This window comes from Convolutriloba macropyga, chromosome 3 (genome assembly GCF_964194025.1).
Source record: "Convolutriloba macropyga chromosome 3, txConMacr16.3, whole genome shotgun sequence".
NCBI lineage: Eukaryota > Metazoa > Xenacoelomorpha > Acoela > Convolutidae > Convolutriloba > Convolutriloba macropyga.
Genome location: NC_134470.1, coordinates 63,459,869 through 63,484,933, shown reverse-complemented (window position 1 = coordinate 63,484,933; position 25,065 = coordinate 63,459,869). Strand labels below are relative to the sequence as shown.

At 38.2% G+C, this 25,065-nt stretch overlaps 1 protein-coding gene across 1 annotated transcript in view; it reads left to right on the top strand.

Annotated features, from left to right (window-relative positions):
- The first annotated feature begins 3,844 nt into the window (after positions 1 to 3,844).
- LOC142336701 (uncharacterized) overlaps positions 3,845 to 25,065 on the top strand; it is a 71,937-nt gene continuing 50,716 nt past the window's right edge. The window contains exon 1 of the mRNA XM_075385613.1: positions 3,845 to 3,944. Coding sequence (XP_075241728.1) covers positions 3,845 to 3,944 — 100 coding nt within the window. The remainder of the gene's footprint in view (positions 3,945 to 25,065) is intronic.

Sequence of the window (25,065 nt, the reverse complement as noted above, 5' to 3'; positions counted from 1 at the left end):
AAAACCAAAAGAATTTTTGCTATAGCTTGCCTAGGAAAAAAGTTAGTTTTTCATACGGAAATTTGCGAATTTCGCAAATAACGAATTTTAAAAATAGGTCTTTTTCGTCGGGTCAAGGAGTTGTTCGAATCGAACCAAACTCGGTATGGAGTATTCCCTGTATATATAGAGTCGGAAACAAAAAGCATTTTTGCTATAGCTTGCCTAGGAAAAAAGTTAGTTTTTCGTACGTTAACTTCCAATTAATTCGAATAATTAATTTTGAATAATTTTTAAAAATAGGCCTTTTTCATCGGGTCAAGGAGTTTTTCAAATCAAACCAAACTCGGTATGGAGTATCCCCTGTGTATCTAGAGTGTAAAACCAAAAGAATTTTTGCTATAGCTTGCCTAGGAAAAAAGTTAGTTTTTCATACGGAAATTTGCGAATTTCGCAAATAACGAATTTTAAAAATAGGTCTTTTTCGTCGGGTCAAGGATTTGTCCAAATCGAACCAAACTCGGTATGGAGTATCCCCTGTGTACCTAGAGTCTAAAACAAAAAGAATTTTTGCTATAGCTTGCCTAGGAAAAAAGTTAGTTTTTCATACGGAAATTTGCGAATTTCGCAAATAACGAATTTTAAAAATAGGTCTTTTTCGTCGGGTCAAGGAGTTGTTCGAATCGAACCAAACTCGGTATGGAGTATTCCCTGTATATATAGAGTCGGAAACAAAAAGCATTTTTGCTATAGCTTGCCTAGGAAAAAAGTTAGTTTTTCGTACGTTAATTTCCAATTAATTCGAATAATTAATTTTGAATAATTTTTAAAAATAGGCCTTTTTCGTCGGGTCAAGGAGTTGTCCAAATCGAACCAAACTCGGTATGGAGTATCCCCTGTGTACCTAGAGTCTAAAACAAAAAGAATTTTTGCTATAGCTTGCCTAGGAAAAAAGTTAGTTTTTCATACGGAAATTTGCGAATTTCGCAAATAACGAATTTTAAAAATAGGTCTGTTTCGTCGGGTCAAGGAGTTGTCCAAATCTAACCAAACTCGGTATGGAGTATCCCATGTGTACCTAGAGCGTAAAACAAAAAGAATTTTTGCTATAGCTTGCCTAGGAAAAAAGTTAGTTTTTCATACGGAAATTTGCGAATTTCGCAAATAACGAATTTTAAAAATAGGTCTTTTTCGTCGGGTCAAGGAGTTGTTCGAATCGAACCAAACTCGGTATGGAGTATTCCCTGTTTATATAGAGTCGGAAACAAAAAGCATTTTTGCTATAGCTTGCCTAGGAAAAAAGTTAGTTTTTCTTACGTTAATTTCCAATTAATTCGAATAATTAATTTTGAATAATTTTTAAAAATAGGCCTTTTTCATCGGGTCAAGGAGTTGTTCAAATCAAACCAAACTCGGCATGGAGTATCCCCTATGTACGTAGAGTCTCGAACGGAAGGAATTTTAGCTATGGCTTTACCCTGGAAAAAGTTAGGTTTTCATTTCAAAAGTTCCGATTAATTCGAATAATTAATTTTGATAATAGGTCTTTTTCAAATAGCCAAAAAGTGGTCCGAATCAAACCAAACTCGGCATGGAGTATCCTATGTGTATCTAGAAGGTAAAACAAAAAGCATTTTTGCTATAGCTTGCCTAGAAAAAAAGTTAGTTTTTCTTACGTTAATTTCCAATTAATTCGAATAATTAATTTTGAATAATTTTTAAAAATAGGCCTTTTTCATCGGGTCAAGGAGTTGTTCAAATCAAACCAAACTCGGCATGGAGTATCCCCTATGTACGTAGAGTCTCGAACGGAAGGAATTTTAGCTATGGCTTTACCCTGGAAAAAGTTAGGTTTTCATTTCAAAAGTTCCGATTAATTCGAATAATTAATTTTGATAATAGGTCTTTTTCAAATAGCCAAAAAGTGGTCCGAATCAAACCAAACTCGGCATGGAGTATCCTATGTGTATCTAGAAGGTAAAACAAAAAGAATTTTTACATTAGCTTGCCTAGGAAAAAAGGTAGTTTTTCATACGGAAATTTGCAATTATTTCAAATAAATTGCAATTATTGAATTTTAAAAATTGGTCTATTTCGTCGAATCAAGGAGTTGTCCAAATGGAACCAAACTCGGCATGGAGTATCCCCAGTGTAAGTAGAGTCTAAAACAAAAACAATTTTTGCTATAGCTTGTCTAGGAAAAAAGTTATTTTTTCATACGGAAAGTTGCGAATTTCACGAATAGCGAATTTTGAAATTAGTTCTTTTTTATCGGGTCAAGAAGTTGTTCAAATCAAACCAAACTCGGCATGGAGTATCCCCTATGTACGTGGAGTCTCGAACGGAAGGAATTTTAGCTATGGCTTGACCCTGGAAAAAGTTAGGTTTTCATTTCAAAAGTTCGGATTAATTCGAATAAATAATTTTGAAAATAGGTCTTTTTCAAATAGCCAAAAAGTTGTCCGAATCAAACCAAACTCGGCATGGAGTATCCTATGTGTATCTAGAAGGTAAAACAAAAAGAATTTTTACATTAGCTTGCCTAGGAAAAAAGTTAGTTTTTCATACGGAAATTTGCAATTATTTCAAATAAATTTCAATTATTGAATTTTAAAAATTGGTCTATTTCGTCGAATCAAGGAGTTGTCCAAATGGAACCAAACTCGGTATGGAGTATCCCCAGGGTATGTAGAGTCTAAAACAAAAAGAATTTTTGGTATAGCTTGTCTAGAAAATAAGTTCGTTTTTCAATCGGAAATTTCGACTTATTTGCTTGCTATACGCTTATTCTATTTTCAAAAATATAAAAATTTTATCGGATCAAGGAGTTGTCCAAATCTAACCAAACTCGGTATGGAGTATCCCATGTGTACCTAGAGCATAAAACAAAAAGAATTTTTGGTATAGCTTGTCTAGAAAAAAGTTCGGTTTTCAATCGGAAATTTCGACTTATTTGCTTGCTATACGCTTACTCTATTTTCAAAAATATAGAAATTTTATCGAATCAAGGAGTTGTCCAAATCTAACCAAACTCGGTATGGAGTATCCCATGTGTACCTAGAAGGTAAAACAAAAAGAATTTTTGGTATAACTTGTCTAGAAAAAAAGTTCGTTTTTCAATCGGAAGTTTCGACTCATTCGCTTGCTATACGCTTATTCTGTTTTCAAAAATATAGAAATTTTATCGGGTCAAGGAGTTGTCCAAATCGAACCAAACTCGGTATGGAGTATCCCCTGTGTACCTAGAGTCTAAAACAAAAAGAATTTTTGGTATAGCTTGTCTAGGAAAAAAGTTCGTATTTCATTCGGAAATTTCGACTTATTCGCTTATTCTATTCTCAAAAATAGAGAAATTTTATCGGATCAAGGACTTTTTCAAAGTGAACCAAATTGATATCCCAGACTACCAGTAACATTTAGGTTGTAATGAAAAAGAATGGTCCGCCTAACGTTCCTAGAAAAAAAGTTTGTATCTCAATCGGAAATCTCGACTTATTCGCTTATTCTATTTTCAAAACTAGAGAAATTTTATCGGATCAAGGACTTTCGACGAGAAATAAGTTGATATTTGAGTTTTCATTGGTGTTTCCCATGTTAAAAATCTATATAGAGGCGATTGTTTTTAGTATGAAAGAAAGTTTGCTTCTTTTCATGATATCATATATATAAGAGTTTGGTCAACTTTTTCTTCCAAAATATAGGTTCTTTTTTTCAAAATATCTCTTTGAGTAAATTTTTTGGACTTCTGACGATCAGGATTAATTAGTTATCACTATTAGACGTCTCCAATAATAAAAAGAACCAGAGTTTTGGTGTATCTGCATTGTGAATCGCTTGTTGCGCTTAATCCGTACCATCGGTAAACATGGGACCACCCATCCCCGGGTATCAGGGGACGCCACCAAGTGTGAACTGGGACCACCACCACGGGTCAATGTGGGACCACTCAGCCCCGGGTATCAGGGGTACTAAGCTAGAGGGGTTAATTTATGCTGTAATTTTTTAAGATTCTCTGTTCTCTGCTGTAAATGTGTGATTTGTGTAATGTCTTCGCAAAAGTTACGTTTCTGGCACGGTTCACGTTTCTAGTTGTCAAACTGGGATGACTAGTGACTTTAGTCACCAGTATAGGTCTGATAGACCCAATATATATTGCTTGTTTTATTGGTCCCATAACTCTTGCTTGTTGTGGTTATATATTTAATACTATTATTTCTTAAGGTGAGGGCCTCGGGGCCCCATGAGGTGCACACCCCCTCCTGCCCCGTTGAGACGCCGGTTAGTCGGTTTCCCCCCCGCTGGTTTTTGTGCTCCTCATGCTGGGGATAAGCGCTGCGATCAATGACAAATTTTCAGTAGAATCGGAAAATAGCAGTTGATAAATTGATGTGTTTATAGCAAAACGTTCCGCCATAGGTCATTTTGTTGCTATGTTGTCTTTAGTCATTAGATTGTTCTTGTGTGTGATCATGACTTTCATGTATGTTTAGAGCGGCTAAAATATGGTTGAACGGCCGTTTGCTTTTGAGCGTATAGTGTGCAACTAGGTGACAAAGGGTGCTGCCTGACTTGTTTGAGTGGACGTCATTCATGATTTTTATCATGCATGATTTCCATGCATTCAAGTCTGGTGGTGTTCTCTGTCACCTAGTAGCTACACTTGCGGGCAAAAGCAAACTGCCGGGATACTCGAAAGTGCCTACCTAACTGCGCGGATTGTCGCAGAGCTCGCACAATTTGCGAGCCTTAAGATAAGTCTAAAAATGAACAATAAATATACGCAATTTTAATTTCTGATTTGCTTGTTTGAAAGTTTGAAATATGAGTTCCCGTCAACTCCCGTCTCCAGATTTACAAGCCAGAAGTCAAGAGGTAAATCTGCGTTTTCTGCTAAGCGTGTTACCTATAAGTTTCATTTTTGTCTTTTATTTTTAGTCTTTTATTGTGCGCAACGGTTGTACGAACATTCTGAAAACAATTTTTTCAATGAATTCCGGCTGTGCAATTTCATTAGTGAAAAGCTTGTGCGCAACGGTGGTACGCACAAGCATATTTCACTCAATAGCACTCAAAAGTTGTTGGAAAGTGACATCCAATGTGACGAGTTTATACAACAATATGATGTTACCATTGACGCCAAGCCAGGCTTTCGGGCCGCTTTTCTTGACGGAGAGTGGTCCGCTAAAACCAGAAGAGGGGGTTACACCCATGTTATTGTTGTCTGCGGAAATAACGATCTAAGTGTGCATCCCAGACAAAAATTCGAGAGGTCAACTCCAGTCGAAACAGCCTTAAACCTCGTGGCCTTCCATCATGTCCTCAGAGACAATGGAATCAAATGTTTTGTAGTAGGCATGTTGCAGCGCGGTGACTTGATGCAAGAGAAACACTTGGTGCTTGAGACCAATGAAATTTTGAAGAGTTATCTAATGAGTAACAAGGATTCGAGTTATATCGGCCCGAGGCATATTCAGTCGAAACATTTCAGACAAAACGATCTTGCACACCTAACCGAAGAGGGTAAATTCCTTATGAGAGCGATGCTATTGAAGGTTCTAAACAGCCGGCTATGAGTAAGTTGATGACTTGAGTCACTTGTGAATTGAATTGTTTAATGCTTGCGTTGTATATTTTTGCATTATTTTCATTTGAGCAGTTGACCATTCATTGTTCCTGCTAATCTTTTCTGAAACCAAAAGGAAACAGAAATAATTTATGATAGGTTCCCTAAGAGAAGGATTTTTTGATCTGGTTGATCTACGGAAGAAAGTACTTAGGTGGTTGTCAGATTTCGAGCTCAAAAATTAAATTTAGGCAATTTAACGAAAAGTGTTTTCCAATCTAGTCTTGGATTTATTCTACTAAACTGAGGGCTGGCGGAGGAGTGTATCGCTCCTAATAGGTTCTACAGGAGAAGGAATTTTTGATCTGGTTGTTCTACGAAAAAAGTACTTAGGTGGTTGTCAGATTTCGAGCTCAAAAATTAAATTTAGGCATTTTAACGAAAAGTGGTTTCCAATCTAGTCTTGGACTTATTATACTGAACTGAGGGCTGGCCGAGGAGTGTATCCCTCCTAATAGGTTCTACAGGAGAAGGAATTTTTGATCTGGTTGTTCTACGAAAAAAGTACTTAGGTGGTTGTCAGATTTCGAGCTCAAAAATTAAATTTAGGCATTTTAACGAAAAGTGGTTTCCAATTTAGTCTTGGACTTATTCTATTGAACTGAGGTCTGGCGGAGGAGTGTATCCCTCCTAATAGGTTCTGCAGGAGAAGGAATTTTTGATTTGGTTGTTCTACGAAAAAAAGTACTCAGGTGGTTGTCAGATTTCGAGCTCAAAAATTAAAATTAGGCAATTTAACGAAAAGTGGTTTCCAATCTAGTCTTGGACTTATTCTACTGAACTGAGGGCTGGCGGAGGAGTGTATCCCTCCTAAGGGGTTCTACAGGAGAAGGAATTTTTTATCTGGTTGTTCTACGAAAAAAGTACTTAGGTGGTTGTCAGATTTCTAGCTCAAAAATTAGATTTAGGCAATTTAACGAAGTGTTTTCCAATTTAGTCTTGAACTTATTCTATTGAACTGAGGTCTGGCGGAGGAGTGTATCCCTCCTAATAGGTTCTGCAGGAGAAGGAATTTTTGATTTGGTTGTTCTACGAAAAAAGTACTTAGGTGGTTGTCAGATTTCGAGCTCAAAAATTAAATGTAGGCAATTTAACGAAAAGTGTTTTCCAATCTAGTCTTGGACTTATTCTACTGAACTGACGGCTGGCCGAGGAGTGTATCCCTCCTAATAGGTTCTACAGGAGAAGGAATTTTTGATCTGGTTGTTCTACGAAAAAAGTACTTAGGTGGTTGTCAGATTTCGAGCTCAAAAATTAAATTTAGGCATTTTAACGAAAAGTGGTTTCCAATTTAGTCTTGGACTTATTCTATTGAACTGAGGTCTGGCGGAGGAGTGTATCCCTCCTAATAGGTTCTGCAGGAGGAGGAATTTTTTATCTGGTTGTTCTACGAAAAAAGTACTTAGGTGGTTGTCAGATTTCTAGCTCAAAAATTAGATTTAGGCAATTTAACGAAAAGTGTTTTCCAATTTAGTCTTGGACTTATTCTATTGAACTGAGGTCTGGCGGAGGAGTGTATCCCTCCTAATAGGTTCTGCAGGAGAAGGAATTTTTGATTTGGTTGTTCTACGAAAAAAGTACTTAGGTGGTTGTCAGATTTCGAGCTCAAAAATTAAATTTAGGCAATTTAACGAAAAGTGTTTTCCAATTTAGTCTTGGACTTGTTCTACTGAACTGAGGGCTGGCGGAGGAGTGTATCCCTCCTAATAGGTTCTTTAGGAGTATAGGAATTTTGGATCTGGTTGTTCTACGAAAAAAGTACTTAGGTGGTTGTCAGATTTCGAGCTCAAAAATTAAATTTAGGCATTTTAACGAAAAGTGGTTTCCAATTTAGTCTTGGACTTATTCTATTGAACTGAGGTCTGGCGGAGGAGTGTATCCCTCCTAATAGGTTCTGCAGGAGAAGGAATTTTTGATTTGGTTGTTCTACGAAAAAAGTACTTAGGTGGTTGTCAGATTTCGAGCTCAAAAATTAAAATTAGGCAATTTAACGAAAAGTGGTTTCCAATCTAGTCTTGGACTTATTCTACTGAACTGAGGGCTGGCGGAGGAGTGTATCCCTCCTAATGGGTTCTACAGGAGGAGAAATTTTTTATCTGGTTGTTCTACGAAAAAAGTACTTAGGTGGTTGTCAGATTTCTAGCTCAAAAATTAGATTTAGGCAATTTAACGAAAAGTGTTTTCCAATTTAGTCTTGGACTTATTCTATTGAACTGAGGTCTGGCGGAGGAGTGTATCCCTCCTAATAGGTTCTGCAGGAAAAGGAATTTTTGATTTGGTTGTTCTACGAAAAAAGTACTTAGGTGGTTGTCAGATTTCGAGCTCAAAAATTAAATTTAGGCATTTTAACGAAAAGTGTTTTCCAATCTAGTCTTGGACTTATTCTACTGAACTGAGCTCTGGCGGAGGAGTGTATCCCTCCTAATAGGTTCTGCAGGTGAAGGAATTTTTGATCTGGTTGTTCTACGAAAAAAGTACTTAGGTGGTTGTCAGATTTCGAGCTCAAAAATTAAATTTAGGCATTTTAACGAAAAGTGGTTTCCAATCTAGTCTTGGACTTATTCTACTGAACTGAGGGCTGGCGGAGGAGTGTATCCCTCCTAATAGGTTCTGCAGGAGAAGGAATTTTTGATTTGGTTGTTCTACGAAAAAAGTACTTAGGTGGTTGTCAGATTTCGAGCTCAAAAATTAAATTTAGGCATTTTAACGAAAAGTGGTTTCCAATCTAGTCTTGGACTTATTCTACTGAACTGAGGGCTGGCCGAGGAGTGTATCCCTCCTAATAGGTTCTACAGGAGAAGGAATTTTTGATCTGGTTGTTCTACGAAAAAAGTACTTAGGTGGTTGTCAGATTTCGAGCTCAAAAATTAGATTTAGGCAATTTAACGAAAAGTGTTTTCCAATTTAGTCTTGAACTTATTCTATTGAACTGAGGTCTGGCGGAGGAGTGTATCCCTCCTAATAGGTTCTGCAGGAGAAGGAATTTTTGATCTGGTTGTTCTACGAAAAATGTACTTAGGTGGTTGTCAGATTTCGAGCTCAAAAATTAAATTTAGGCAATTTAACGAAAAGTTGTTTCCAATCTAGTCTTGGACTTATTCTACTGAACTGAGGGCTGGCGGAGGAGTGTATCCCTTCTAATAGGTTCTGCAGGAGAAAGAATTTTTGATTTGGTTGTTCTACGAAAAAAGTACTTAGGTGGTTGTCAGATTTCGAGCTCAAAAATTAGATTTAGGCAATTTAACGAAAAGTGTTTTCCAATTTAGTCTTGAACTTATTCTACTGAACTGAGGGCTGGCGGAGGAGTGTATCCCTCCTAATTGGTTCTGCAGGAGAAGGAATTTTTGATCTGGTTGTTCTACGAAAAATGTACTTAGGTGGTTGTCAGATTTCGAGCTCAAAAATTAAATTTAGGCATTTTAACGAAAAGTGTTTTCCAATCTAGTCTTGGACTTATTCTACTGAACTGAGGGCTGGCGGAGGAGTGTATCCCTCCTAATAGGTTCTACAGGAGAAGGAATTCTTGATCTGGTTGTTCTACGAAAAAAGTACTCAGGTGGTTGTCAGATTTCGAGCTCAAAAATTAAATTTAGGCAATTTAACGAAAAGTGTTTTCCAATTTAGTCTTGGACTTATTCTACTGAACTGAGGGCTGGCCGAGGAGTGTATCCCTCCTAATAGGTTCTACAGGAGAAGGAATTTTTGATCTGGTTGTTCTACGAAAAAAGTACTTAGGTGGTTGTCAGATTTCGAGCTCAAAAATTAGATTTAGGCAATTTAACGAAAAGTGTTTTCCAATTTAGTCTTGAACTTATTCTATTGAACTGAGGTCTGGCGGAGGAGTGTATCCCTCCTAATAGGTTCTGCAGGAGAAGGAATTTTTGATTTGGTTGTTCTACGAAAAAAGTACTTAGGTGGTTGTCAGATTTCGAGCTCAAAAATTAAATTTAGGCAATTTAACGAAAAGTGTTTTCCAATCTAGTCTTGGACTTCTTCTACTGAACTGAGGGCTGGCCGAGGAGTGTATCCCTCCCAATAGGTTCTACAGGAGAAGGAATTTTTTATCTGGTTGTTCTACGAAAAAAGTACTTAGGTGGTTGTCAGATTTCTAGCTCAAAAATTAGATTTAGGCAATTTAACGAAAAGTGGTTTCCAATCTAGTCTTGGACTTATTCTACTGAACTGAGGGCTGGCGGAGGAGTGTATCCCTCCTAATAGGTTCAGCAGGAGAAAGAATTTTTGATCTGGTTGTTCTACGAAAAAATTACTTAGGTGGTTGTCAGATTTCGAGCTCAAAAATTAAATTTAGGCATTTTAACGAAAAGTGTTTTCCAATCTAGTCTTGGACTTATTCTACTGAACTGAGGGCTGGCCGAGGAGTGTATCCCTCCTAATAGGTTCTACAGGAGAAGGAATTTTTGATCTGGTTGTTCTACGAAAAAAGTACTTAGGTGGTTGTCAGATTTCGAGCTCAAAAATTAGATTTAGGCAATTTAACGAAAAGTGTTTTCCAATTTAGTCTTGAACTTATTCTATTGAACTGAGGTCTGGCGGAGGAGTGTATCCCTCCTAATAGGTTCTGCAGGAGAAGGAATTTTTGATTTGGTTGTTCTACGAAAAAAGTACTTAGGTGGTTGTCAGATTTCGAGCTCAAAAATTAAATTTAGGCAATTTAACGAAAAGTGTTTTCCAATCTAGTCTTGGACTTCTTCTACTGAACTGAGGGCTGGCCGAGGAGTGTATCCCTCCTAATAGGTTCTACAGGAGAAGGAATTTTTTATCTGGTTGTTCTACGAAAAAAGTACTTAGGTGGTTGTCAGATTTCGAGCTCAAAAATTAGATTTAGGCAATTTAACGAAAAGTGTTTTCCAATCTAGTCTTGGACTTATTCTACTGAACTGAGGTCTGGCAGAGGAGTGTGTCCCACCTAATAGGTTCTGCAGGAGAAAGAATTTTTGATTTGGTTGTTCTACGAAAAAAGTACTTAGGTGGTTGTCAGATTTCGAGCTCAAAAATTAAATTTAGGCAATTTATTGAAAAGTGGTTTCCAATCTAGTCTTGGACTTATTCTACTGAACTGAGGGCTGGCGGAGGAGTGTATCCCTCCTAATAGGTTCAGCAGGAGAAAGAATTTTTGATCTGGTTGTTCTACGAAAAAATTACTTAGGTGGTTGTCAGATTTCGAGCTCAAAAATTAAATTTAGGCATTTTAACGAAAAGTGTTTTCCAATCTAGTCTTGGACTTATTCTACTGAACTGAGGGCTGGCTGAGGAGTGTATCCCTCCTAATAGGTTCTACAGGAGAAGGAATTTTTGATCTGGTTGTTCTACGAAAAAAGTACTTAGGTGGTTGTCAGATTTCGAGCTCAAAAATTAGATTTAGGCAATTTAACGAAAAGTGTTTTCCAATTTAGTCTTGAACTTATTCTATTGAACTGAGGTCTGGCGGAGGAGTGTATCCCTCCTAATAGGTTCTGCAGGAGAAGGAATTTTTGATTTGGTTGTTCTACGAAAAAAGTACTTAGGTGGTTGTCAGATTTCGAGCTCAAAAATTAAATTTAGGCAATTTAACGAAAAGTGTTTTCCAATCTAGTCTTGGACTTATTCTACTGAACTGAGGGCTGGCCGAGGAGTGTATCCCTCCTAAGAGGTTCTACAGGAGAAGGAATTTTTTATCTGGTTGTTCTACGAAAAAAGTACTTAGGTGGTTGTCAGATTTCGAGCTCAAAAATTAGATTTAGGCAATTTAACGAAAAGTGTTTTCCAATTTAGTCTTGGACTTGTTCTACTGAACTGAGGGCTGGCGGAGGAGTGTATCCCTCCTAATAGGTTCTTTAGGAGTATAGGAATTTTGGATCTGGTTGTTCTACGAAAAAAGTACTTAGGTGGTTGTCAGATTTCGAGCTCAAAAATTAAAATTAGGCAATTTAACGAAAAGTGTTTTCCAATCTAGCCTTGGACTTGTTCTACTAAACTGAGGGCTGGCGGAGGAGTTTATCCCTCCTAATAGGTTCTGCAGGAGAAGGAATTTTGGATCTGGTTGTTCTACGAAAAAAGTACTTAGGTGGTTGTCAGATTTCGAGCTCAAAAATTAAATTTAGGCAATTTAACGAAAAGTGTTTTCCAATCTAGTCTTGGACTTATTCTACTGAACTGAGGGCTGGCGGAGGAGTGTATCTCTACTAATAGGTTCTACAGGAGAAGGAATTTTTTATCTGGTTGTTCTACGAAAAAAGTACTTAGGTGGTTGTCAAATTTCGAGCTCAAAAATTAAATTTAGGCAATTTAACGAAAAGTGTTTTCCAATCTAGTCTTGGTTTTGTTCTACTGAACTGAGGGCTGGCGGAGGAGTGTATCCCTCCTAATAGGTTCTGTAGGAGAAGGAATTTTGGATCTGGTTGTTCTACGAAAAAAGTACTTAGGTGGTTGTCAGATTTCGAGCTCAAAAATTAAATTTAGGCATTTTAACGAAAAGTGGTTTCCAATCTAGTCTTGGACTTATTCTACTGAACTGAGGGCTGGCGGAGGAGTGTATCCCTCCTAATAGGTTTTGCAGGAGAAGGAATTTTTGATCTGGTTGGTCTACGAAAAAAGTACTTAGGTGGTTGTCAGATTTCGAGCTCAAAAATTAAATTTAGGCATTTTAACGAAAAGTGTTTTCCAATCTAGTCTTGGACTTATTCTACTGAACTGAGGTCTGGCGGAGGAGTGTATCCCTCCTAATAGGTTTTGCAGGAGAAGGAATTTTTGATTTGGTTGTTCTACGAAAAAAGTACTTAGGTGGTTGTCAGATTTCGAGCTCAAAAATTAAATTTAGGCAATTTATTGAAAAGTGGTTTCCAATCTAGTCTTGGACTTATTCTACTGAACTGAGGGCTGGCGGAGGAGTGTATCCCTCCTTATAGGTTCTGCAGGAGAAGGAATTTTTGATCTGGTTATTCTACGAAAAAATTACTTAGGTGGTTGTCAGATTTCGAGCTCAAAAATTAAATTTAGGCATTTTAACGAAAAGTGTTTTCCAATCTAGTCTTGGACTTATTCTACTGAACTGAGGGCTGGCCGAGGAGTGTATCCCTCCTAATAGGTTCTACAGGTGAAGGAGTTTTTGATCTGGTTGTTCTACGAAAAAAGTACTTAGGTGGTTGTCAGATTTCGAGCTCAAAAATTAGATTTAGGCAATTTAACGAAAAGTGTTTTCCAATTTAGTCTTGGACTTATTCTATTGAACTGAGGTCTGGCGGAGGAGTGTATCCGTCCTAATAGGTTCTGCAGGAGAAGGAATTTTTGATTTGGTTGTTCTACGAAAAAAGTACTTAGGTGGTTGTCAGATTTCGAGCTCAAAAATTAAAATTAGGCAATTTAACGAAAAGTGGTTTCCAATCTAGTCTTGGACTTATTCTACTGAACTGAGGGCTGGCGGAGGAGTGTATCCCTCCTAATAAGTTCTGCAGGAGAAGGAATATTTGATCTGGTTGTTCTACGAAAAAAGTACTTAGGTGGTTGTCAGATTTCGAACTCAAAAATTAAACTTAGGCAATTTAACGAAAAGTGTTTTCCAATTTAGTCTTGGACTTATTCTATTGAACTGAGGTCTGGCGGAGGAGTGTATCCCTCCTAATAGGTTCTGCAGGAGAAGGAATTTTTGATTTGGTTGTTCTACGAAAAAAGTACTTAGGTGGTTGTCAGATTTCGAGCTCAAAAATTAAATTTAGGCATTTTAACGAAAAGTGTTTTCCAATCTAGTCTTGGACTTATTCTACTGAACTGAGGGCTGGCCGAGGAGTGTATCCCTCCTAATAGGTTCTGCAGGAGAAGGAATTTTTGATTTGGTTGTTCTACGAAAAAAGTACTTAGGTGGTTGTCAGATTTCGAGCTCAAAAATTAAATTTAGGCAATTTAACGAAAAGTGTTTTCCAATCTAGTCTTGGACTTATTCTACTGAACTGAGGGCTGGCCGAGGAGTGTATCCCTCCTAATAGGTTCTGCAGTAGAAGGAATTTTGGATCTGGTTGTTCTACGAAAAAAGTACTTAGGTGGTTGTCAGATTTCGAGCTCGAAAATTTAATTTAGGCATTTTAACGAAAAGTGGTTTCCAATCTAGTCTTGGACTTATTCTACTGAACTGAGGTCTGGCGGAGGAGTGTATCCCTCCTAAAAGGTTCTGCAGGAGAAGGAATTTTTGATTTGGTTGTTCTACGAAAAAAGTACTTAGGTGGTTGTCAGATTTCGAGCTCAAAAATTAAATTTAGGCAATTTAACGAAAAGTGTTTTCCAATCTAGTCTTGGACTTATTCTACTGAACTGAGGGCTGGCCGAGGAGTGTATCCCTCCTAATAGGTTCTACAGGAGAAGGAATTTTTTATCTGGTTGTTCTACGAAAAAAGTGCTTAGGTGGTTGTCAGATTTCGAGCTCAAAAATTAGATTTAGGCAATTTAACGAAAAGTGTTTTCCAATTTAGTCTTGGACTTGTTCTACTGAACTGAGGGCTGGCGGAGGAGTGTATCCCTCCTAATAGGTTCTTTAGGAGTATAGGAATTTTGGATCTGGTTGTTCTACGAAAAAAGTACTTAGGTGGTTGTCAGATTTCGAGCTCAAAAATTAAAATTAGGCAATTTAACGAAAAGTGTTTTCCAATCTAGTCTTGGACTTGTTCTACTAAACTGAGGGCTGGCGGAGGAGTGTATCCCTCCTAATAGGTTCTGCAGGAGAAGGAATTTTGGATCTGGTTGTTCTACGAAAAAAGTACTTAGGTGGTTGTCAGATTTCGAGCTCAAAAATTAAATCTAGGCAATTTAACGAAAAGTGTTTTGCAATCTAGTCTTGGACTTATTCTACTGAACTGAGGGCTGGCGGAGGAGTGTATCTCTACTAATAGGTTCTACAGGAGAAGGAATTTTTTATCTGGTTGTTCTACGAAAAGAGTACTTAGGTGGTTGTCAGATTTCGAGCTCAAAAATTAAATTTAGGCATTTTAACGAAAAGTGTTTTCCAATCTAGTCTTGGACTTATTCTACTGAACTGAGGTCTGGCGGAGGAGTGTATCCCTCCTAATAGGTTCTGCAGGAGAAGGAATTTTTGATTTGGTTGTTCTACGAAAAAAGTACTTAGGTGGTTGTCAGATTTCGAGCTCAAAAATTAAATTTAGGCAATTTATTGAAAAGTGGTTTCCAATCTAGTCTTGGACTTATTCTACTGAACTGAGGGCTGGCGGAGGAGTGTATCCCTCCTTATAGGTTCTGCAGGAGAAGGAATTTTTGATCTGGTTATTCTACGAAAAAATTACTTAGGTGGTTGTCAGATTTCGAGCTCAAAAATTAAATTTAGGCATTTTAACGAAAAGTGTTTTCCAATCTAGTCTTGGACTTATTCTACTGAACTGAGGGCTGGCCGAGGAGTGTATCCCTCCTAATAGGTTCTACAGGTGAAGGAGTTTTTGATCTGGTTGTTCTAAGAAAAAAGTACTTAGGTGGTTGTCAGATTTCGAGCTCAAAAATTAGATTTGGGCAATTTAACGAAAAGTGTTTTCCAATTTAGTCTTGGACTTATTCTATTGAACTGAGGTCTGGCGGAGGAGTGTATCCCTCCTAATAGGTTCTGCAGGAGAAGGAATTTTTGATTTGGTTGTTCTACGAAAAAAGTACTTAGGTGGTTGTCAGATTTCGAGCTCAAAAATTAAATTTAGGCATTTTAACGAAAAGTGTTTTCCAATCTAGTCTTGGACTTATTCTACTGAACTGAGGGCTGGCCGAGGAGTGTATCCCTCCTAATAGGTTCTACAGGAGAAGGAGTTTTTGATCTGGTTGTTCTACGAAAAAAGTACTTAGGTGGTTGTCAGATTTCGAGCTCAAAAATTAGATTTAGGCAATTTAACGAAAAGTGTTTTCCAATCTAGTCTTGGACTTATTCTATTGAACTGAGGTCTGGCGGAGGAGTGTATCCCTCCTAATAGGTTCTGCAGGAGAAGGAATTTTTGATTTGGTTGTTCTACGAAAAAAGTACTTAGGTGGTTGTCAGATTTCGAGCTCAAAAATTAAAATTAGGCAATTTAACGAAAAGTGGTTTCCAATCTAGTCTTGGACTTATTCTACTGAACTGAGGGCTGGCGGAGGAGTGTGTCCCTCCTAATAAGTTCTGCAGGAGAAGGAATATTTGATCTGGTTGTTCTACGAAAAAAGTACTTAGGTGGTTGTCAGATTTCGAGCTCAAAAATTAAATTTAGGCAATTTAACGAAAAGTGTTTTCCAATCTAGTCTTGGACTTATTCTACTGAACTGAGGGCTGGCGGAGGAGTGTATCCCTCCTAATAGTTTCTACAGGAGAAGGAATTTTTGATCTGGTTGTTCTACGAAAGAAGTACTCAGGTGGTTGTCAGATTTCGAGCTCAAAAATTAAATTTAGGCAATTTAACGAAAAATTTTTTCCAATCTAGTCTTGGACTTATTCTACTGAACTGAGGTCTGGCGGAGGAGTGTATCCCTCCTAATAGGTTCTGCAGGAGAAGAAATTTTTGATCTGGTTGTTCTACGAAAAAAGTACCTAGGTGGTTGTCGGATTTCGAGCTCAAAAATTAAATTTAGGCAATTTAACGAAAAGTGGTTTCCAATCTAGTCTTGGACTTATTCTACTGAACTGAGGGCTGGCGGAGGAGTGTATCCCTCCTAATAGGTTCTGCAGGAGAAGGAATTTTTTGTCTGGTTGTTCTACAAAAAAAGTACTTAGGTGGTTGTCAGATTTCGAGCTCAAAAATTAAATTTAGGCAATTTAACGAAAAGTGGTTTCCAATCTAGTCTTGGACTTATTCTACTGAACTGAGGTCTGGCGGAGGAGTGTATACCTCCTAATAGGTTCTGCAGGAGAAGGAATTTTTGATCTGGTTGTGCTACGAAAAAAGTACTCAGGTGGTTGTCAGATTTCGAGCTCAAAAATTAAATTCAGGCAATTTAACGAAAAGTGGTTTCCAATCTAGTCTTGGACTTATTCTACTGAACTGAGGGCTGGCGGAGGAGTGTATTCCTCCTAATAGGTTCTGCAGGAGAAGGAATTTTTTGTCTGGTTGTTCTACAAAAAAAGTACTTAGGTGGTTGTCAGATTTCGAGCTCAAAAATTAAATTTAGGCAATTTAACGAAAAGTGGTTTCCAATCTAGTCTTGGACTTATTCTACTGAACTGAGGTCTGGCGGAGGAGTGTATACCTCCTAATAGGTTCTGCAGGAGAAGGAATTTTTGATCTGGTTGTGCTACGAAAAAAGTACTCAGGTGGTTGTCAGATTTCGAGCTCAAAAATTAAATTTAGGCAATTTAACGAAAAAAGGTTTCTAATCTAGTCTTGGACTTATTCTACTGAACTGAGGGCTGGCCGAGGAGTGTATCCCTCCTAATAGGTTCTGCAGGAGAAGGAATTTTTGATCTGGTTGTTCTACGAAAAAAGTACTTAGGTGGTTGTCAGATTTCGAGCTCAAAAATTAAATTTAGGCAATTTAACGAAAAGTGGTTTCCAATCCAGTCTTTGACTTATTCTACTGAACTGAGGGCTGGCGGAGGAGTGTATCCCTCCTAATAGGTTCTACAGGAGAAGGAATTTTTGATCTGGTTGTTCTACGAAAAAAGTACTCAGGTGGTTGTCAGATTTCGAGCTCAAAAATTAAATTTAGGCAATTTAACGAAAAGTGGTTTCCAATCGAGTCTTGGACTTATTCTACTGAACTGAGCTCTGGCGGAGGAGTGTATCCCTCCTAATAGTTTCTGCAGGAGAAGGAATTTTTGATCTGGTTGTTCTACGAAGAATGTACTTAGGTGGTTGTCAGATTTCGAGCTCAAAAATTAAATTTAGGCAATTTAACGAAAAGTGGTTTCCAATCTAGTCTTGGACTTATTCTACTGAACTGAGGTCTGGCGGAGGAGTGTATACCTCCTAATAGGTTCTGCAGGAGAAAGAATTTTTGATCTGGTTGTGCTACGAAAAAAGTACTCAGGTGGTTGTCAGATTTCGAGCTCAAAAATTAAATTTAGGCAATTTAACGAAAAAAGGTTTCTAATCTAGTCTTGGACTTATTCTACTGAACTGAGGGCTGGCGGAGGAGTGTATCCCTCCTAATAGGTTCTGCAGGAGAAGGAATTTTTGATCTGGTTGTTCTACGAAAAAAGTACTTAGGTGGTTGTCAGATTTCGAGCTCAAAAATTAAATTTAGGCAATTTAACGAAAAGTGGTTTCCAATCCAGTCTTTGACTTATTCTACTGAACTGAGGGCTGGCGGAGGAGTGTATCCCTCCTAATAGGTTCTACAGGAGAAGGAATTTTTGATCTGGTTGTTCTACGAAAAAAGTACTCAGGTGGTTGTCAGATTTCGAGCTCAAAAATTAAATTTAGGCAATTTAACGAAAAGTGGTTTCCAATCTAGTCTTGGACTTATTCTACTGAACTGAACTCTGGCGGAGGAGTGTATCCCTCCTGATAGTTTCTGCAGGAGAAGGAATTTTTGATCTGGTTGTTCTACGAAAAAAGTACTTAGGTGGTTGTCAGATTTCGAGCTCAAAAATTAAATTTAGGCAATTTAACGAAAAGTTGTTTCCAGTCTAGTCTTGGACTTATTCTACTGAACTGAGGGCTGGCAGAGGAGTGTATCCCTCCTAATAGGTTCTGCAGGAGAAGGAATTTTTGATCTGGTTGTTCTACGAAAAAAGTACTTAGGTGGTTGTCAGATTTCGAGCTCAAAAATTAAATTTAGGCATTTTAACGAAAAGTGTTTTCCAATCTAGTCTTGGACTTATTCTACTGAACTGAGGTCTGGCGGAGGAGTGTATCCCATCTAATAAGTTCTGCAGGAGAAGGAATTTTGGATCTGGTTGTTCTACGAAAAAAGTACTTAGGCGGTTGTCAGATTTCGAGCTCAAAAACTAAATTTTGGCATTTTAACGAAAAGTGTTTTCTAGTCCAGTCTTGGACTTATTCTACTGAACTGAGGGCTGGCGGAGGAGTGTATCCCTCCTAATAGGTTCTGCAGGAGAAGGAATTTTTGATCTGGTTGTTCTACGAAAAAAGTACTTAGGTGGTCGTCAGATTTCGAGCTCAAAAAATAAATTTAGGCATTTTAACGAAAAGTGTTTTCCAATCTAGTCTTGGACTTATTCTACTGAACTGAGGTCTGGCGGAGGAGTGTATCCCATCTAATAAGTTCTGCAGGAGAAGGAATTTTGGATCTGGTTGTTCTACGAAAAAAGTACTTAGGCGGTTGTCAGATTTCGAGCTCAAAAACTAAATTTTGGCATTTTAACGAAAAGTGTTTTCTAGTCCAGTCTTGGACTTATTCTACTGAACTGAGGGCTGGCGGAGGAGTGTATCCCTCCTAATAGGTTCTGCAGGAGAAGGAATTTTTGATCTGGTTGTTCTACGAAAAAAGTACTTAGGTGGTCGTCAGATTTCGAGCTCAAAAAATAAATTTAGGCATTTTAACGAAAAGTGTTTTCCAATCTAGTCTTGGACTTATTCTACTGAACTGAGGTCTGGCGGAGGAGTGTATCCCACCTAATAGGTTCTGCAGGAGAAGAAATTTTTGATCTGGTTGTTCTACGAAAAAAGTACTTACGTGGTTGTCAGATTTCGAGCTCAAAAAATTAATTTAGGCAATTTAACGAAAAGTGGTTTCCAATCTAGTCTTGGACTTATTCTACTGAACTGAGGGCTGGCGGAGGAGTGTATCCCTCCTAATAGCTTCTGCAGGAGAAGGAATGTTTGATCTGGTTGTTCTACGAAAAAAGTACTTAGGTGGTTGTCAGATTTCGAGCTCAAAAATTAAATTTAGGCAAATTAACGAAAAGTGGTTTCCAATCGAGTCTTTGACTTATTCTACTGAACTGAGGGCTGGCGGAGGAGTGTATCCCTCCTAATAGGTTCTGCAGGAGAAGGAATTTTTGATCTGGTTGTTCTACGAAAAAAGTACTTAGGTGGTTGTCAGATTTCGAGCTCAAAAATTAAATTTAGGCATTTTAACGAAAAGTGGTTTCCAATCCAGTCTTTGACTTATTCTACTGAACTGAGGGCTGGCGGAGGAGTGTATCCCTCCTAATAGGTTCTACAGGAGAAGGAATTTTTGATCTGGTTGTGCTACGAAAAAAGTACTCAGGTGGTTGTCAGATTTCGAGCTCAAAAATTAAATTTAGGCAATTTAACGAAAAAAGGTTTCTAATCTAGTCTTGGACTTATTCTACTGAACTGAGGGCTGGCGGAGGAGTGTATCCCTCCTAATAGGTTCTGCAGGAGAAGGAATTTTTGATCTGGTTGTTCTACGAAAAAAGTACTTAGGTGGTTGTCAGATTTCGAGCTCAAAAATTAAATTTAGGCAATTTAACGAAAAGTGGTTTCCAATCCAGTCTTTGACTTATTCTACTGAACTGAGGGCTGGCGGAGGAGTGTATCCCTCCTAATAGGTTCTACAAGAGAAGGAATTTTTGATCTGGTTGTTCTACGAAAAAAGTACTCAGGTGGTTGTCAGATTTCGAGCTCAAAAATTAAATTTAGGCAATTTAACGAAAATTGGTTTCCAATCTAGTCTTGGACTTATTCTACTGAACTGAGCTCTGGCGGAGGAGTGTATCCCTCCTAATAGGTTCTGCAGGAGAAGGAATTTTTGATCTGGTTGTTCTACGAAAAAAGTACTTAGGTGGTTGTCAGATTTCGAGCTCAAAAATTAAATTTAGTCATTTTAACGAAAAGTGGTTTCCAATCCAGTCTTTGACTTATTCTACTGTACTGAGGGCTGGCGGAGGAGTGTATCCCTCCTAATAGGTTCTACAGGAGAAGGAATTTTTGATCTGGTTGTGCTACTAAAAAAGTACTCAGGTGGTTGTCAGATTTCGAGCTCAAAAATTAAATTTAGGCAATTTAACGAAAAAAGGTTTCTAATCTAGTCTTGGACTTATTCTACTGAACTGAGGGCTGGCGGAGGAGTGTATCCCTCCTAATAGGTTCTGCAGGAGAAGGAATTTTTGATCTGGTTGTTCTACGAAAAAAGTACTTAGGTGGTTGTCAGATTTCGAGCTCAAAAATTAAATTTAGGCAATTTAACGAAAAGTGGTTTCCAATCCAGTCTTTGACTTATTCTACTGAACTGAGGGCTGGCGGAGGAGTGTATCCCTCCTAATAGGCTCTACAGGAGAAGGAATTTTTGATCTGGTTGTTCTACGAAAAAAGTACTCAGGTGGTTGTCAGATTTCGAGCTCAAAAATTAAATTTAGGCAATTTAACGAAAAGTGGTTTCCAATCTAGTCTTGGACTTATTCTACTGAACTGAGCTCTGGCGGAGGAGTGTATCCCTCCTAATAGGTTCTGCAGGAGAAGGAATTTTTGATCTGGTTGTTCTACGAAAAAAGTACTTAGGTGGTTGTCAGATTTCGAGCTCAAAAATTAAATTTATGCAATTTAACGAAAAGTTGTTTCCAGTCTAGTCTTGGACTTATTCTACTGAACTGAGGGCTGGCGGAGGAGTGTATCCCATCTAATAGGTTCTGCAGGAGAAGGAATTTTTGATCTGGTTGTTCTACGAAAAAAGTACTTAGGTGGTCGTCAGATTTCGAGCTCAAAAAATAAATTTAGGCATTTTAACGAAAAGTGTTTTCCAATCTAGTCGTGGACTTATTCTACTGAACTGAGGTCTGGCGGAGGAGTGTATCCCTCCTAATAGGTCCTGCAGGAGAAGGAATTTTTGATCTGGTTGTTCTACGAAAAAAGTACTTAGGTGGTTGTCAGATTTCGAGCTCAAAAATTAAATTTAGGCAATTTAACGAAAAGTTGTTTCCAGTCTAGTCTTGGACTTATTCTACTGAACTGAGCTCTGGCGGAGGAGTGTATCCCTCCTAATAGGTTCTGCAGGAGAAGGAATTTTTGATCTAGTTGTTCTACGAAAAAAGTACTTAGGTGGTTGTCAGATTTCGAGCTCAAAAATTAAATTTAGGCAATTTAACGAAAAGTTGTTTCCAGTCTAGTCTTGGACTTATTCTACTGAACTGAGCTCTGGCGGAGGAGTGTATCCCTCCTAATAGGTTCTGCAGGAGAAGGAATTTTTGATCTGGTTGTTCTACGAAAAAAGTACTTAGGTGGTTGTCAGATTTCGAGCTCAAAAATTAAATTTAGGCAATTTAACGAAAAGTGGTTTCCAGTCTAGTCTTGGACTTATTCTACTGAACTGAGGGCTGGCGGAGGAGTGTATCCCTCCTAATAGGTTCTACAGGAGAAGGAATTCTTGATCTGGTTGTTCTACGAAAAAAGTACTCAGGTGGTTGTCAGATTTCGAGCTCAAAAATTAAATTTAGGCAATTTAACGAAAAGTGGTTTCCAATCTAGTCTTGGACTTATTCTACTGAACTGAGCTCTGGCGGAGGAGTGTATCCCTCCTAATAGGTTTTGCAGGAGAAGGAATTTTTGATCTGGTTGTTCTACGAAAAAAGTACTTAGGTGGTTGTCAGATTTCGAGCTCAAAAATTAAATTTAGGCAATTTAACGAAAAGTTGTTTCCAGTCTAGTCTTGGACTTATTCTACTGAACTGAGGGCTGGCGGAGGAGTGTATCCCTCCTAATAGGTTCTGCAGGAGAAGGAATTTTTGATCCTGTTGTTCTACGAAAAAAGTACTCAGGTGGTTGTCAGATTTCGAGCTCAAATTTAAATTTAGGCAATTTAACGAAAAGTTGTTTCCAGTCTAGTCTTGGACTTATTCTACTGAACTGAGCTCTGGCGGAGAAGTGTATCCCTCCTAATAGGTTCTGCAGGAGAAGGAATTTTTGATCTGGTTGTTCTACGAAAAAAGTACTTAGGTGGTTGTCAGATTTCGAGCTCAAAAATTAAATTTAGGCAATTTAACGAAAAGTTGTTTCCAGTCTAGTCTTGGACTTATTCTACTGAACTGAGGGCTGGCGGAGGAGTGTATCCCTCCTAGTAGGTTCTGCAGGAGAAGGAATTTTTGATCTGGTTGTTCTACGAAAAGAGTACTTAGGTGGTTGTCAGATTTCGAGCTCAAAAATTAAATTTAGGCATTTTAACGAAAAGTGTTTTCCAATCTAGTCTTGGACTTATTCTACTGAACTGAGGGCTGGCGGAGGAGTGTATCCCTCCTAATAAGTTCTGCAGGAGAAGGAATTTTTGATCTGGTTGTTCTACGAAAAAAGTACTTAGGTGGTTGTCAGATTTCGAGCTCAAAAATTAAATTTAGGCATTTTAACGAAAAGTGTTTTTCAATCTAGTCTTGGACTTATTCTACTGAACTGAGGTCTGGCGGAGGAGTGTATCCCATCTAATAGGTTCTGCAGGAGAAGGAATTTTTGATCTGGTTGTTCTACGAAAAAAGTACTTAGGTGGTCGTCAGATTTCGAGCTCAAAAAATAAATTTAGGCATTTTAACGAAAAGTGTTTTCCAATCTAGTCGTGGACTTATTCTACTGAACTGAGGTCTGGCGGAGGAGTGTATCCCTCCTAATAGGTCCTGCAGGAGAAGGAATTTTCGATCTGGTTGTTCTACGAAAAAAGTACTTAGGTGGTTGTCAGATTTCGAGCTCAAAAATTAAATTTAGGCAATTTAACGAAAAGTTGTTTCCAGTCTAGTCTTGGACTTATTCTACTGAACTGAGCTCTGGCGGAGGAGTGTATCCCTCCTAATAGGTTCTGCAGGAGAAGGAATTTTTGATCTAGTTGTTCTACGAAAAAAGTACTTAGGTGGTTGTCAGATTTCGAGCTCAAAAATTAAATTTAGGCAATTTAACGAAAAGTTGTTTCCAGTCTAGTCTTGGACTTATTCTACTGAACTGAGCTCTGGCGGAGGAGTGTATCTCTCCTAATAGGTTCTGCAGGAGAAGGAATTTTTGATCTGGTTGTTCTACGAAAAAAGTACTTAGGTGGTTGTCAGATTTCGAGCTCAAAAATTAAATTTAGGCAATTTAACGAAAAGTGGTTTCCAGTCTAGTCTTGGACTTATTCTACTGAACTGAGGGCTGGCGGAGGAGTGTATCCCTCTTAATAGGTTCTACAGGAGAAGGAATTTTTGATCTGGTTGTTCTACGAAAAAAGTACTCAGGTGGTTGTCAGATTTCGAGCTCAAAAATTAAATTTAGGCAATTTAACGAAAAGTGGTTTCCAATCTAGTCTTGGACTTATTCTACTGAACTGAGCTCTGGCGGAGGAGTGTATCCCTCCTAATAGGTTCTGCAGGAGAAGGAATTTTTGATCTGGTTGTTCTACGAAAAAAGTACTTAGGTGGTTGTCAGATTTCGAGCTCAAAAATTAAATTTAGGCAATTTAACGAAAAGTTGTTTCCAGTCTAGTCTTGGACTTATTCTACTGAACTGAGGGCTGGCGGAGGAGTGTATCCCTCCTAATAGGTTCTGCAGGAGAAGGAATTTTTGATCTGGTTGTTCTACGAAAAAAGTACTCAGGTGGTTGTCAGATTTCGAGCTCAAAAATTAAATTTAGGCATTTTAACGAAAAGTGTTTTCCAATCTAGTCTTGGACTTATTCTACTGAACTGAGGGCTGGCGGAGGAGTGTATCCCTCCTAATAGGTTCTACAGGAGAAGGAATTTTTGATCTGGTTGTTCTACGAAAAAAGTACTCAGGTGGTTGTCAGATTTCGAGCTCAAAAATTAAATTTAGGCAATTTAACGAAAAGTTGTTTCCAGTCTAGTCTTGGACTTATTCTACTGAACTGAGGACTGGCGGAGGAGTGTATCCCTCCTAATAGGTTCTGCAGGAGAAGGAATTTTTGATCTGGTTGTTCTACGAAAATTGTACTTAGGTGGTTGTCAGATTTCGAGCTCAAAAATTAAATTTAGGCAATTTAACGAAAAGTTGTTTCCAGTCTAGTCTTGGACCTATTCTACTGAACTGAGGGCTGGCGGAGGAGTGTATCCCTCCTAATAGGTTCTGCAGGAGAAGGAATTTTTGATCTGGTTGTTCTAAGAAAAAAGTACTTAGGTGGTTGTCAGATTTCGAGCTCAAAAATTAAATTTAGGCAATTTAACGAAAAGTGGTTTCCAATCCAGTCTTTGACTTATTCTACTGAACTGAGGGCTGGCGGAGGAGTGTATCCCTCCTAATAGGTTCTACAGGAGAAGGAATTTTTGATCTGGTTGTTCTACGAAAAAAGTACTTAGGTGGTTGTCAGATTTCGAGCTCAAAAATTAAATTTAGGCAATTTAACGAAAAGTTGTTTCCAGTCTAGTCTTGGACTTATTCTACTGAACTGAGGGCTGGCGGAGGAGTGTATCCCTCCTAATAGGTTCTGCAGGAGAAGGAATTTTTGATCTGGTTGTTCTACGAAAAAAGTACTTAGGTGGTTGTCAGATTTCGAGCTCAAAAATTAAATTTTGGCATTTTAACGAAAAGTGTTTTCCAGTCTAGTCTTGGACTTATTCTACTGAACTGAGGGCTGGCGGAGGAGTGTATCCCTCCTAATAGGTTCTGCAGGAGAAGGAATTTTTGATC